Source organism: Solanum dulcamara, chromosome 5, assembly GCF_947179165.1.
Source record: "Solanum dulcamara chromosome 5, daSolDulc1.2, whole genome shotgun sequence".
Taxonomy (NCBI): Eukaryota; Viridiplantae; Streptophyta; class Magnoliopsida; order Solanales; family Solanaceae; genus Solanum; species Solanum dulcamara.
This window is the reverse complement of record NC_077241.1, coordinates 12,631,533-12,646,349: the sequence shown is the minus strand read 5'-3', so window position 1 is coordinate 12,646,349 and position 14,817 is coordinate 12,631,533. Positions and strand designations below refer to the sequence as shown.

At 37.0% G+C, this 14,817-nt stretch overlaps 1 protein-coding gene across 1 annotated transcript; it reads left to right on the top strand.

Moving 5' to 3' along the window:
• The first annotated feature begins 7,396 nt into the window (after positions 1-7,396).
• Positions 7,397-8,854, top strand: LOC129890474 (uncharacterized). The gene is made up of 3 exons (XM_055966021.1): positions 7,397-7,600; positions 8,403-8,590; positions 8,674-8,854. The coding sequence occupies exons 1-3, from the start codon at positions 7,397-7,399 to the stop codon at positions 8,852-8,854; spliced, it is 573 nt and encodes a 190-aa protein (XP_055821996.1).
• The last annotated feature ends 5,963 nt before the right edge of the window (positions 8,855-14,817 follow it).

Sequence of the window (14,817 nt, the reverse complement as noted above, 5' to 3'; positions counted from 1 at the left end):
GATAGATTAGAAGCGAGGGTTATTGCAAAAATGCTCCAAAAGGATGTTCTTGGCTTGAAAAGAAGAGGGAAGAAATCTCAGCATTGGAAGGCTTCCAACCAGTAGAATTTAAGTTGTCCTTGCCCGTAGAACATCTAAAACCAAGGATTTTAGCCGCATTATATCTCCACAATTGCTTGACACACAGGTAGGCAAGGCTTCTCTCTTTCGGAGTAGTATATCTATACCCTTGTATAGTATAGAAGAGAATTTAGTGAGAAATCATATAACTAAGTTATGGGTCATGGGTCACAGGCAGAAATTTTGGCTGTATTAGTATTTAATTCGAATGTGATCTGGTTAAGAAGGTGTTGTAATGATTGGGGAAGTTTATTGATTGTAATATTATTGCATATAAATGGTTAAATTGTAATAGGCATAGTAGTGTGTACAGAGATATAAAATAAGTAGATACTGGAGATAAACCTTAAGGGTTTTTGCAGTATAGGCGATGGTTTGTTTCCCGTAAGTGTTTCATGTGCTTGTTGAGTTACTTATGATATGCATAGGTGTGTATGGACAGGGTAAACATGCTAGACTTTATGAAAATGATCACTTGGTGGCTTGTTTTGTAATGACACCATTCGTGTGATATAATGTGGTCTATTGTTGCTAGTTTGTGATTGTTTTGCATAATTAGATCGGATGTCATGTTCTGACACATATTTGGATCGGGTGTCATGTTCCGACACGTATTTAAATTAGGTGTCACGTTCTGACATATTCTTGAATCGAGAGTCACTTTTTGACATATATATGACTAAATTGGGCCCCATGAGAGGGCCAAGTATGTGTGTGTGAATGGTCTCATGAGATGACCTGATGATATCTATATTTTTATGTAATAATAAGGTTAGTGGTAAATGAGTCATGGAATAAGGACCTATAACGGAACCTTTGATTTGAGGCGTGTTAGTTATAAATAACTGCGAGCTTGTATAAACTTATTGGTGGGTAAGAGGATGGGTTGTATTAGGCCTTGATATGACATATATGTTGTATGAAGTATTCTATATTTATAGTATTTGAGGTGGAGGTTGCTTGTTGACATGAAGTATTATCATTGAAGTTTCCATGAGTAACTGTGGTAGTAGTAATAGTTATCTAGAACCAGGTTTAGTTAGGAAGTGTGGTAATGAAATGGTTAGGCCCCTATGTTGTGAGACAGTTGGATCAAGACCAGTGGTGGTTGGGTGAAATCATTGAATGGCTAAGGTTGTGGAGTGGTGACTGTTAGAGTGAATGAATAATAGTATGGTGGGCCTAAAACCCACAGGTTTTAAGTTTGTACCTAGAGTGGTGAAGACCTTAAAGGTGAGAGTAAGTGTACTTACTTTGTTGGGATGGACAGGTTTATAAAGTTTAATTATTATGATCTATCTTATTTTTCTGTTCATTTACTATGCGGTGGGTATCGAATTGATCAATGATGCCTATTAGTATATGTACTACTCTTGCTATGCCACTTGGCATAATCTGGTTGTGGGGTTAGTTATGTCTCTTAGGCAAAGACGAAGGCGATCCTCCAGCAGCTTTTATTCTTCCTTCTTTATGGTGGAAGTTGTGTCATTGTTATTTTATTATGTTACCACTATTAAAAGCTCTTGTATCTGTTTTAAACTAGTATCCATGGGGGTTTTATGTGTTATTTTTCTACAAGTGTATTACTAGAGATTCTATAAACTTCTGGCTTAATTACTCAAGGTTTGATATAAATTTCGCAGGTTTTTTCATATAAGAGGATAAGGGTTCTCCTACCTAGGTCTTACAGTGGGTGCCCGCTTGACTAGTGGGTTGGGTCATGACATCATTGAACCCATTAACTTTAATAAAGGTATATCATCGTGGATGCTATCATATGGACTATGATGATATCAAGATTTAAGGTTATTATATTGTGAGTTGAACAGTGACATTTTGACAATTTGAACAACAAAACCTCTGAGAATATCAAGAGGATGATGCAACTTAATCATATAATTATCACTTGATATTGCATAATATTAATAATAAATAAATAATAAAACTAAATAATTTTTTTATTCAGTTTTATTAATAAATTTTGTTGTTGTTGTGTGAAGATCATATAATCACTTTGCTCAGCCAAATAATTCAAGCATTAAATACACAAAGGAGGGGGCATACTTATGTCGAAGGGTAATCTTGGGCACATTTATGAGACCATGTGCCATGTTTGGCCATTTTTGGTAGGCGTTTTGAGAAGATGTTGGAGCTAAATTGTGTGTTTATTATGAAATACCAATCAAGTGTGCACTAAGACATGTGTTCAATTATATGTAGGAGTTTGGAGAAACATGAGAAGTGAAAGAGAACATAGTGTTGTGCAAGCTCTATAGTGGCGCCCGACGCTAGGAGCAAAACTTTAGAGACATGTTCTGGGCGTTATAGTGGCGCCCAGCGCTACTGCAACTCCAAGCTCTATAGCCGTTATAGTGGCGCCCGACGCTAGGAGCAAAACTTCAGAGACATAATCTTGGCGTTACAGTGGCACCCAGTACCACTACAGTGCCAAGCTCTGCAGCCGTTATAGAGGAGCTCGACGCTGGGAGCAAAACTTTAGAGACATGTTCTAGGCGTTATAGTGGCGCCCAGCGCCACTGCAACTCCAAGCTCTGCAGCCGTTATAGTGGCGCTCGACGCTAGGAGCAAAATTTTAGAGACATAATCTTGGCGTTACAGTGGCACCCAGCGCCACTATAGTGCCAAGAACTTTTAATTTGTTTATTATTCTGGGTTCGACAATAATTGAAGGAGGGCATTTAAATAGATTTTGAGGGCTGGTGAGAAGGCTGGAGCCGCGTTTTGGATCTAAAATAGAAGTAAGAGCAAGAAGTTCAGCATTTTTAGGTTCCTTCTCTCCTTCTTTTCTTGTTCCCATTAGTTTGTATGAAGATTAAGCACTTGTTTTTATCATTTGAAAATGACTAGCTAAGCACCCAAAATCTGGGGATATAGCTATGAAATCATGGTTTAATATTATTTGGGCTTGGTTGATGATGGGTTACTAATTTTTAATTACTCTTGCATTCTTTTGGTTATGATTTTAATATTTGGCCAGCATTAGAATATATATTTTCACTATCTTGGAATCATAAGAGGACAAGTAGATAGATCAAAGAATGGAAGGAATATGTTCATACTAGAATAACCTAGAATGATTCGCTTATAGGATACTTGTGATACATACCTATATACCACATTCGATTATGATAAAAGATGATAGTTTAAATGCATCTTTATTATTTCACGCTTATCTCTGCTCAATGATGTAGTTAGGTTGACGATAAAGATAGGCAATTATAGGTCGGGAGACCATGATTGGATTAATAACCTTTTTTAATCAGTAATTAAATAACCCATCAAAGACTGAGATCGAAAAATAGTAAGCTTGACTTCAAGTTATGCTATAGCCTTGGAATTTCTCATAATCTGATTAATATACGTAACTACTGCATTGTTTTTAATTGTAGAAAATTTTCTTACATCCAAAACCATTAACAAATTATGTCAAATCCATCACACAATCACAATTAGTATAGTTCGTTGGAAAGAAATAATACGTCTCATTAAAGTTCTTGTGGGTTCGATATATGGCTTGAAAGAGCCGCTTTACTACTTGAGAGACTACGCACACTTGTGTGTGCAATTGTAGCCAACACAAGTTTTTGGCGCCGTTGCCGGGGATCTTAAAATTAGGCAATTTATCTTTTCTAAGTTTCTATATTGATTGTGCTAGTGTTAACAACTTGGTCTTAGCTGTAAATTTTTGTAGGTAATTGAGACATTACACCGGATAGGGACAAGGAACTTGTAGATCCATTATCCGAGCCTGAACGAGTCTCCCAGCAAAAAAAGCGAATAGCAGCTTCACAAAACCTAATATATAAACTCAATATTGCGGATAATCACGACTTAGAAGGAGAGGTATTGCTAGATGAGGTCCCTGTGGAGATGGCAGCCAGGACAGTACGTGATGTGGCAGTCCCACTCACAGCAAATGTCACCTCTAGCATTCAGAAACCTCTAGCTGGAGGAAGATTTGAACTTAAATAGAACATAGTGCCGCTGTTTCACTCTAATGGGTAGTTTACAAGTTTACCTCATAAAGATTCCCAAGTACACATTCAAAACTTCTTGGAGATTAGCGGCATATATACGCCTAATGGGGTATCTCCTGACTATACGAGGTTAACATTATTTACCTTTTCTTTATTGGGGGAAGCTAAGAGGTGGTTAAAGTTGGAACCACCAAATTCAATCACTTTATGGAATGATTTGGCTCGCAAGCTTCTTATTAGGTTCTTCCTTTTAGGAAAGACAGCTAAGTTGAGGGCTAAAATTTTAATCTTTAAACAAAAATCTGGAAACAATTGGTACCAATCTTGGGAAAGGTTTAAATCCTTACTCATTAGTTGTCCTCACCATCATCAAGCTAATGAGGTGTTGGTCCATACCTTCATAGAAGAGTTGGAACCCAATACCAAAATTTTTCTTGATTCTACTGCAGGTGGACAGGCATTGGAGAAAACCTATGATGAGCTCTTTACACTGCTGAATCACATATCTCAAGGGAATCCTAAATAAACTGGAGGGAACTCCAAACCGGTGGTGTAGAAGAAAGCAGAAATGTTAGAAGTTTATGCTATGACCTCTTTGACGGCACATATTGCATCAATGTAAACTATGATGTCCACCCACTTTAATAATTTGGCATTGGGACAGCAGCAAGCTTCAGTAAATATGGTGCAGCCGCAACCACTGTGGTGTGAAGTTTGTGGAAGTAGTGAACATGCAACAGAATACTGTGGAGCTAATCCTGAGGCAGTAAATTTTATGGGTAATGCACCTAGGGTGGTGGTAGCCAGAACTATGGAAACACTTACAACCTAAATTAGAGAAACCATTCAAACTTCTCATGATGTGGAAATCAGCAAAACCAACATCAAGGACAAACCTAATTTAGAGCACAAGGAGGTGGGAAACAATCAATCAAGGTCAAGGTAATCAAAGCTCAGAAAATTAGGAAGCATGAGTGTTGAAGACATATTGAAACAAATCATGAGGGACCAGGCTAAGTTAGCTGCAGATGTTTGATGGAATCAGTTAGCCACTCTAAATTTATAGACTTGCTAAAATGCCAAGTATGTCAAGGACATTGTAGACAACAAGAGCAAATGGGATGAATATGAAATAGTAGCACTCACTAAGGAGTGCAGTTCCCGAATCTTGAATAAAGTTAAGCCTCCAACCAAGCAGAAAGATTCAGGGAGTTTTACGGTACAAGTTACTATTAGAAAGTGTGTGAATACAAGAGGACTATGTGTCTTGGGGGAGAGTATAAAATTGATGCCAACCTCTATGTTCAAGAAATTAGGCTTTGGAAATCCTAAGCCTACCACCATCTTGTTAAACCTGCAGATCGCTCTATAGCAAAACTGGATGGAGTCATTGAGGACGTCTTAGTCCAGGTGGGATCTCTTATTTTCCCTGTGGACTTTGTCATCCTATACTTTTATCCAGACTGAAGGTTTCCTTCATTTTGAGACACCCATTCTTGGCAACAAGAGGGGCTCTGATAGATGTAGCAGTCAGACGACTCATAATTAGAGCTCATGATAAGGTGAAAGTATTTGATATGTACAACACATTAAAATTGCCTCCCATATATGAAGAGTTATTTGCGATAATAGTAATTGGTGAATCAGGGGCAGAGAAATATGTGGAATTAAGGGATCCACTAGAAAAAGTATTAATGGTTCAAGAAATAGAAAGCGATGTAGCAACATAAGAAATTGTTGGTTGTTAGAGGCTCACAATGTGAGCGTGTGGAAAAAATAGGTAGAACCATTAAATAGAGTGTTGGGTCCTTTCCCCAAACCCTCGACTAAGGAAGCTCCTAAATTGGAGTTGAAACCATTATCGTCCCATCTCAATATGCATTCCTTGGTCCCAATGACATATTACCAGTAATTCTCTCGTCCTCTTTATCTGAAATAGAGGTTCGAGTAGCTATAGAGGTGCTTAGACAAAGAAAGAAAGCTATGGGCTGGCAAAAGGCTGATCTACATAGGATTAGCCCAGTCTTGTGCATGCATAGGATCTTCATAGAGGAAGGGAATAAACCAATCGCACAACCTCAGCGTAGATTGACCCAGTAATGAAAGATGTAGTAAGAAAAGAGGTTATTAAATGGGTAGATGCAGGTATCATATACCCCATCTCAGACAACAAATGGGTAAGTCCAGAGCAGTGTGTGCCTAAAAAGAGAGGAATGACTGTGATCAAAAATGAAAAGAATGAGTTAATCCTTACTAGAACAGTCACTAGATGGAGAATTTGCATGGATTATCGCAAGTTGAATAAAGCTACAAGTAAAGATTACTACCCAGTTCTTTTTATTAATTAAATGCTAGACAGGTTGGCGCAGCAGGAGTACTACTGTTGCTTGGATGGATATTCAATATATAATCAGGTCTCAATTGCACCTAAAGATCAGGAAAAGACTACGTTCACTGGTCCTTATAGAATATATGCCTTTAAGCGTATGCCATTTGGGCTGTGCAATGCTCCGGCAACTTTTCAAAGGTGTATAATGGCAATCTTTCATGACATAGTCGAATATTATGTGGAAATATTTATGGATGACTTCTCAATTTTTGGAAAATCATTTGATGCATTTGCAGAACTTAGACAAAGTGTTAGCAAGGTGCGAAAAGACAAATCTTGTCCTGAACTGGGAAAAATGTCATTTTCTAGTAACAGAAGGGATCATCTTAGGTCACAAAGTGTCAAAACAAGGGCTGGAAGTAGACAAAGCCAAGATAGAAGTGATAGAGAAGTTACCATCCCTGATTTCAATAAAAGGAGTGCGTAGATTTTTAGGATATGCAGGGTTCTATAGAAGGTTAGTCTAGGATTTTGCACAAATAGTCAGGCCTATGTACAGATTTTTGGAAAAAGAAATGAAGTTCACATTCAATGATAAGTGTATGCAGGCCTTCGAGTTATTGAAGAAGAAGCTAACGGGAGCTCTAATCTTGATTGCTCCCAACTGAGAGTTACCTTTTGAGCTTATGTGCGATGCTAGTAATGTAGAAGTAACAGAAGTATTGGGACAGAGAAAAGAAAAGATCTTCTACTCTATTTATTATGTAAGCAAGACTCTTGATTCAGCTCAGGTCAACTACACAATCACCGAGAAGGAGATACTAGCACTGGTTTATGCATTCGACAAGTTCAGATCCTATTTGGTAGGTACTAAAGTAACTATTTACACTGACCATATAGCTCTTAGTTACCTATTCAACAAGAAAGATGCAAAGCCACGACTCATAAGATGGATCCTGTTTCTCAAGAATTTGACATTGAGATTAAAGATCACAAGGGTTGTGAGAATCAAGTTGTCGATCACCTTTCCAGGATAGAGAATTCAACACACATTGGGGAACAGATGCAAATCAAAGAAGAATTCCCTGATGAGCAACTTTTATTTCTTAAGTTGATTGAATTGTTGTGGTACGCTGATAAAGTCAATTACCTGGTGAGTGGGGTGTTTCCCCAGATGCAACCTTACAAAAGAAGAAAAAGTTAATGCATGAAGTCCAGTTCTACATATGGGACGAGCCTTACTTATTCAAGAAGGGAATAGAGCAAATGGTAAGGAGGTGTGTTCCAAAAACTAAGGTGCGCCAAGTGTTGGATAGTTATCACTTATCTCTATATGGTGGTCATCATAAAAGAGAGTGCACTACGTATAAGGTACTTCAATCTGGTTTCTTTTGCCCTACATTATTTAAAGATGCTGCAGGGTATGTGAAGAATTGTAATCAATGCCAACGAATAGCAACCATCTCAAGAAGACACGAAATGTCATTAAGATATATCTTGGAAGTCAAAATTTTCGATGTATGGGGCATAGACTTCATGGGTCCATTTCTATTATCTTACGGAAACCAGCATATCTTAGTGGCAGTCGATTACGTGTCCAAGTGGGTTAAGGCCATAGCTCTTTCCACTAATGACTCAAAGGTAGTAACCAAGTTTTTAAAGAAACACATCTTCACTCGATTTGGTGCTTCTAGAGCAATTATTAGCAATGGAGGATCACACTTTATAAATCAAATAGTGAAGAATCTCTTGGATAAGTATGGGGTGAGGCATAAAGTGTCTACAGCATATCATCCGCAAACCAGAGGGCAAGTCGAGGTATCCAATAGAGAGGTGAGCAGATATTACAAATGATTGTGAATGCACAAAGGAAAGATTGGTCAGAAAAGTTATATGAAGCATTTTGGGCATACCAAATGGCATACAAAACACCCATCGGAACCTCTTCATATCAGATGGTATTTGGTAAAGCATGTCACTTACCAGTTGGGTTAGAACACCGAGCCTATTGGGCAATCAAGAAGCCAAATCTTGACCTAGAGTTAGCAGGGAGAAAGCGGTTGGACCAATTGCATGAGTTGGAGGAGTTTAGGCTCCATGCCTATGAAAATGCCAAGCTCTACAAGGAAAAAACAAAGCGATGGCATGATAAGAACATCATCACTCATACTTTCGAACTAGGGCAAAAGGTACTTCTTTTTAACTCTAGACTCAAACTTTTTCCAGGGAAGTTAAAATCCAAATAGAGTTCCCTTTTGAAGTGGTATGTATGACACCTCATGGAGCTGTGGAACTGTGGAATGCATCAAAAACATCCACGTTTCTATTTAATGGGCAAAGAGTCAAGCACTACTTTGGTAATGATGTGGATCGTGAAGAGGAAGATGTAGAGCTTGAGAATGAATGATGGAGGCATTGAGTCATGCCACGACAGTAAATAAGGCGCTACATGGGAGGCAACCTGTGATTTGTATTTTAACATAGGACCTAAAGTTTGTAATTTTTCCTTTAAAATAGATTTTGATTATGTGAATATATATTTTTTAGGTATAGATAAAGCATCGTTCCACGACCAAAAATAAGGTGCTAGGTTGGAGGCAACCCACAATGTAAACTTGATGCGTAGAATGACAGGAGGCAAGGCAGAGCAAGCAAAAGCAACATGACGCGAAGAATGAAAAATTTGAAGAAAATATCTACAGGGGCTATAGTGGCGCCCAACGCCAAAGGGAAAACAACTAAGGCTTAATCCAAGCGTTATAGTGGCGCCCATCCCCACTATAGCGCCATGAAGAAATGTAGAATTTCCAGCAAGGCGCTATACTGGCACCCCGCTCCACTACAACACCATTAGTGGGTTCGGGCTAAAAATCAAAAATTGAAGTTTAAAACCCCCAAAATCCTCCACCTACCCCATTATCTCAACTTCAAATCTACCACTACCTGACCCCTACTCTCCCACAACCTTTACCCTTCATCTTTCCACTCTAATTTCTACTATAAAAGAACCTTCCCAATACCTATATTATCCCACACACCATTTCAAACTCCAAAGCAATACTTAATCTTCCTTCTCTAGTCATTCACCATTTTTAAACAACCACCATTGTAAGAATTTGATTTTCTTTCTTCAAACTCTTCCTTCTTATCTCTAATGGCACCAAAAGGAAAGCAAGTAGATGTAGGAGTGGGTAGAAAAAGGTCCTAAAAAAGTGGAGCCTCTATATCGGTAGAAAAAGCAAGCTCAAGACTACCACCGCATCAGTTTGGCAGGCAGGCGGTAGAAAAATATGGGCTAGACTGGTTTTGAGTCCCAAAAGGAAAAAAAATACATGGGAGATGATTATGTCAATGAGGGTAGGCTATAGGAAGAATTCCCCCAAATTCATGAGATGGTATATAATTTGGGTCTTTATTTCATCTTCAAAGACCAAGGTAAGTGCAATTTAACTCTTGTTCATGAATTTTATGCTAATTGGAACACTGACCAGTCTAGTAACAATAAGGTGGAGGTTAGGGGTAAGACTATACGTTCTATCACTAGAGCATTGAATGAATTTTTGGGGACACCCTATTGTGATTATTCTGAATACTTAGACATGAAAGAACAACCACCTTATAGAGATATTCGTCATACCTTGTGTGCTATTAATTCTGTTTCAAGATGGTATAGGGCAAAGGATACTGGAAGGCACATTATACTTTAATATTCACATTTTAATAATGAAGCTAAAGTGTGGTTGAAAATTGTTTGTAGTGTATTCTTGCTGAGTAAGCATGTGTATGATGTAACTCAGGACAGGGTTGTCTTGGTTTATCTCTTGATGAGAGGTTTGCAGGTAAATGTTGGATCTGTGATACAACATAATATGATGAAATTTTGAAATACTAAGAGGTGGCATTTCTGTTATGGTAGTATGATAATCCGATTTTTGTGGGCTGAAGGAGTTGAAGAAGAAATTCATGATCTATGTGTATCGAGGGTACCATATTTGGTTTGTAATATGGTTGATGTGACTAAAGCAATGATCCATGATATATCCCAAGGACAGGCATTGTCTACCATAGACTGACTAGCTCGGAATGAAATTTAGATAGGTCACATGTTTGGCATAGTAGAGTTGCAACTGTGAATTGGTGGTCATCCGATGATGGATGACGAGATGGCTGAATTAGCAGATCATTATCCTCTTACGTATAGTTCTATGCACATGTGCTGGGTGGGGCCAGTTTTCTAGGAGCCTTTGGGTGATGATGAACCCACGATGGAGGAGATGGGAGATGATAAGGAATATAAAGAGCTAGATAATACTACTACCGTTGCTCTTATAGTGGTAGATGACATTGCCGCTACTGTTAGAGGAGAGGACGACTGACCGATTCAGGGAGTTCCTTCTTTCACTCTTAGACTGTGTATTAAAATGGTGCACTGGGGACAGTTTTTTGTTTAAGTGTGGGGTGGGAGTTGGAATTCTCAGTACATTTTTGTAGAGATTTTATTTAGTGCATTTTTATTTTGGGTTTCTTGGTAGTTGTTTTCGGTTCTTTAGCCAAGAATAGTCCCTTTTGAACCATATAAAAAAATTATCTTAGGTCTAAGTTTGTGTCTGCTTGTATATAAAGTGCATAACGTAAATGAAAGCATGGTATAAAATGAAATGACTAGTTTAAGGCACCTAAGCTCTTGTATTCGACTCAAGTGATGCATGATTAATATTGAATATATATGATTGTGTAGTTGGTAATCAATAGTTATCATTCTTTAGTTGTACATGTGCCATGTGTGTGTGAGGATTTGATGTACTCTGTGCATACATACTGATAGCTAGAACTTGTTCGGTGTGTATGCGAAACAAAATAAAGATTATAGAGTTTAGGAAATGAAGTAGGTATTTTTTTGATAGCCTTGTTTGTGTTTCCCCTTGTTTCGCACCTAACTCGAATTCTTAATCCCTAGTTAGCCCTGTTGAGCCTTGAAATTTTCTTTGGCAGCCTCATTATGTAGCTTATTCCCATATTATCTGGAGCCATTAATCTGATCCAAAATCCTAAGCGCTTTAAAAAAGGGATAAATATGGAACAAAAGGATAAGACAATATGAAGCTTATAAAATGGGGTATTAATGTTGAAATAGACTTACATCTTGTAATAAATATAAAAGAGAAAAAAACTGACAAATAAAGTAAGTAAGAAGGGATAAGCAAGGAGGGGTAAGCTTAAATGGGAGGTTGAAGTGGAGAAATTGATAAGTGTAATGTATTGAAGCACTTGGGAACGTTACCAAATAATAGTTTTTACCCGTACATCATCCTACATTACAACCTATGAAGACCTAGTGATCCCAAAACTATTGCACTCTTGTATTAGTGGAGCAAAACACTAAGGGCAAGCCTATGGAAATTCTTGTGTCGCACATGAAATCGTTTGAGAGAGTGAGTGACTTTGTTGCTATATACCCACTAAGGTTAAAAATGTTATTGAGTGCTTGTGGGTGTTTCGATTGTAGTGAGAGGCACATGTGTCACGACCCAAGCCTAGGGCCTAGACGTGACATGGCGAATAAGGAACCCGAAAGTACCTCAAACAAGCCTCTTAGCATTCTTTTAGCCTTTCATAGGTAATGATGATAAATAAACAAGCGGAAATCATAATAAATCTTCAACTTACATATGTCCAACAATACCTCTAACTATTAGATTTAACGGGGCTAAGACAAGTCCCTAGCTCACCCTCAATCATAATAGAAGAAATTCCATAGTAAAATATCTTAACATATCATAAACTAGAAAGATAAAGAAGTATTATTCCCGGAACATGGGAACTCACCAAAAGTAGTCTTCAATGGAATATCAACTAGCCATGTGGAAGAGAATGACGAGGAGCACTGATCCCTACATGGTGATATCATGTAGGCAAAAGAGTATGCGTTAGTACTTTGAATATACTAAGTATGTAAGGATGCATGATCATTGAGAAAATATTAAAACATTTATGTAATATGGAACATAATTTAATGTATGCATAATAAATCATATATATATCCTTCAAAACATTCATTTTGTGGGAAATTAACCATAACCGACATTTAAGACCATGTGAGCTATTACATGGAATCCAACATAACCCCCTACATTGGCCGGGGAGACTACTTGCCGGGTAGAACTCCGTCAACTTTATTCATTTCTTTAACTTTAGCTTTAAGGGCTATTTATGGATCCATTAGCCTAAGCCTACAAGGGCTCCTATGTTGGCACATAGTTAATGAGACAAGGGGTTGCTACTAGGATTCCCTTACCGAATCTCACCTCAATGCCTCATTCGGTGCTAAGTCAATCCCACGGAATAGTTTAATACTTCAAAATATTCATAGCATATAACTTGAGAATTCAAACATCATATTCGGCAGAATAGCTCATTAAAATATTTGATAATTCAAATATGCAAGAATTGTCCTTATTGCATAAAAAATCCATCATTTATATCATTTCATCATTCTTTCATTTCATAAGACTCCCTTTTTTATCATAGATATTGCTTTCATAAACATTTATTTGGAGTCAAAGCTTTCAAGTCAAACTTTATTAAAAACATAGTAAAACTAGGTGGGTTCAAATCACTTCAACTTGCAAATATGTATGTAAATAAATATACATAAATACTTTGAAATCCATTAATTAAAAATCATGCTTTAAACAACCCACCATGAATTTCAAGAACCTTTAAATAGATAATTAGAGGGTTTACTTGTAAATCATCAATTCATGCATATGAAATTATGTTGCATCAAAATAGAGCAATAATCATTAGTTTAACCATGATTCATACTATTAAGTAAAAATAAGAATTAACATAAAAATATTACTTGAAATCAAGATATTTAATTGAAAGAGTTTTTGGGCTACATGGGTGGAAGAACGCATGGATAAATACACACATAACTTAGAGTAGAGCTTAAAGAAAATAAATATAATTTATCATATAATCAAAATAATTTAGGCATGAGAGTGGAAGGAATACTCTCATTGAAGATTTACATACCTGGAAACCGAAGCTTTAGTTGGTATCGAAAGATTTAATGACCACTCTTGAGTCCTAGCTTCTCTCCTTGCCGGAACGTTTTGTGTACTATCCGGAATATATGAATTACCGGATTAGTATTTCTTCACTACTAAGAACTAAAACTATATTTGAGAATGTGTAAAGAAGTGTATAGAGAGAAGATTTACTTGAAAAAGCTTGATGAATAAAATGAGAAAATAAGGTGGGTATTTATAGGTGGGAAAGAGGACCTAACAATAAATAAAATAATTATAAATAAAAATCTAAAAATTTAGTAGAATATATTGATGTCATGGATGATGTTAAATGGAGGACAATTTATGTCATGAGTGATGTCAAATGTATCTAGATCTTTCTATGGTAGGTGAAATGAGTTATCTTTGACAGAATAGTCTTTTTGGGAGCTACGTTTGAATAAGATAAATTCCTTATTAGGATTTGGTGTCTTCATAAGAATTGTAGATATGGAAGTCTAGTTTCATATCGTTTAAGAATCAACCAATTTGGATAAACCTACAGTGAAATATGATTTTTCTTCTATAAACACTCATTTCCGTCACAGCATCCTACCTTACAAAGATTAATTTATTTGACCTACGTAACCTCCGAATCTTAAAATATGGTCTTCATAAAAGTTGTAGGTAATGATCTTGTGGTTACTCAGAAATTTGAATTACTCAATTTGGATATTCCTATGAAAAGTTATGACCAAAATACAGAGGTTGTATCATGTTTAGGCAAAAATTAAAACATCGTATACAACGTTTTTAGGGGATGTTACATTATCTCCCCCTTGGGAACATTCGTCCTCGAATGAGAAAAGACTTAGCTTGAGTAGAGTAGAGTGTTAACAAACAACCTATCATTAATGCAATAGTGTAATTTAAAATATCGTTTAAAATATATTTCATAATTTTGCAAGCATATGACAAGAAAAGTTGAGATGTAAGGATTTCAAGTAATTGAGCAAGAACAACTTAATACCTTAGGTTTGGGTAGAGGGGAAAATATGAGGGTATCTCTTAATCATATCCGCTTCCGCTTCCCATGTTGCACTTTCTATTTGTTGATTCCTCCAAAGGACTTTAACAGATGCAATTTCTTTGTTCCTCAATCTCTTAACTTGCCGGTCCAAAATTTCCATTGGAACTTCTTCATAGGTCAAGTTTTCTTCAATATTCACTACTCCCATAGGTACAATGGAACTAGGATCACCCACATGTTTTTTCAACATAAACACGTGAAACACCGGATGAACCATGGCCATTTCCAATGGTAATTCCAACTCATATGCAACCTTACCAACACGTC

Bases quoted from the DNA above. Each gene is read 5' to 3' on its own strand.
- LOC129890474 (XM_055966021.1), top strand. From the start codon at position 7,397: ATGGATCCTGTTTCTCAAGAATTTGACATTGAGATTAAAGATCACAAG. The intron at 7,601-8,402 runs GTGAGTGGGGTG...TCTTCATATCAG, and splicing joins CTGATAAAGTCAATTACCTG to ATGGTATTTGGTAAAGCATG. The intron at 8,591-8,673 runs GCATGATAAGAA...AACTTTTTCCAG, and splicing joins AAGGAAAAAACAAAGCGATG to GGAAGTTAAAATCCAAATAG.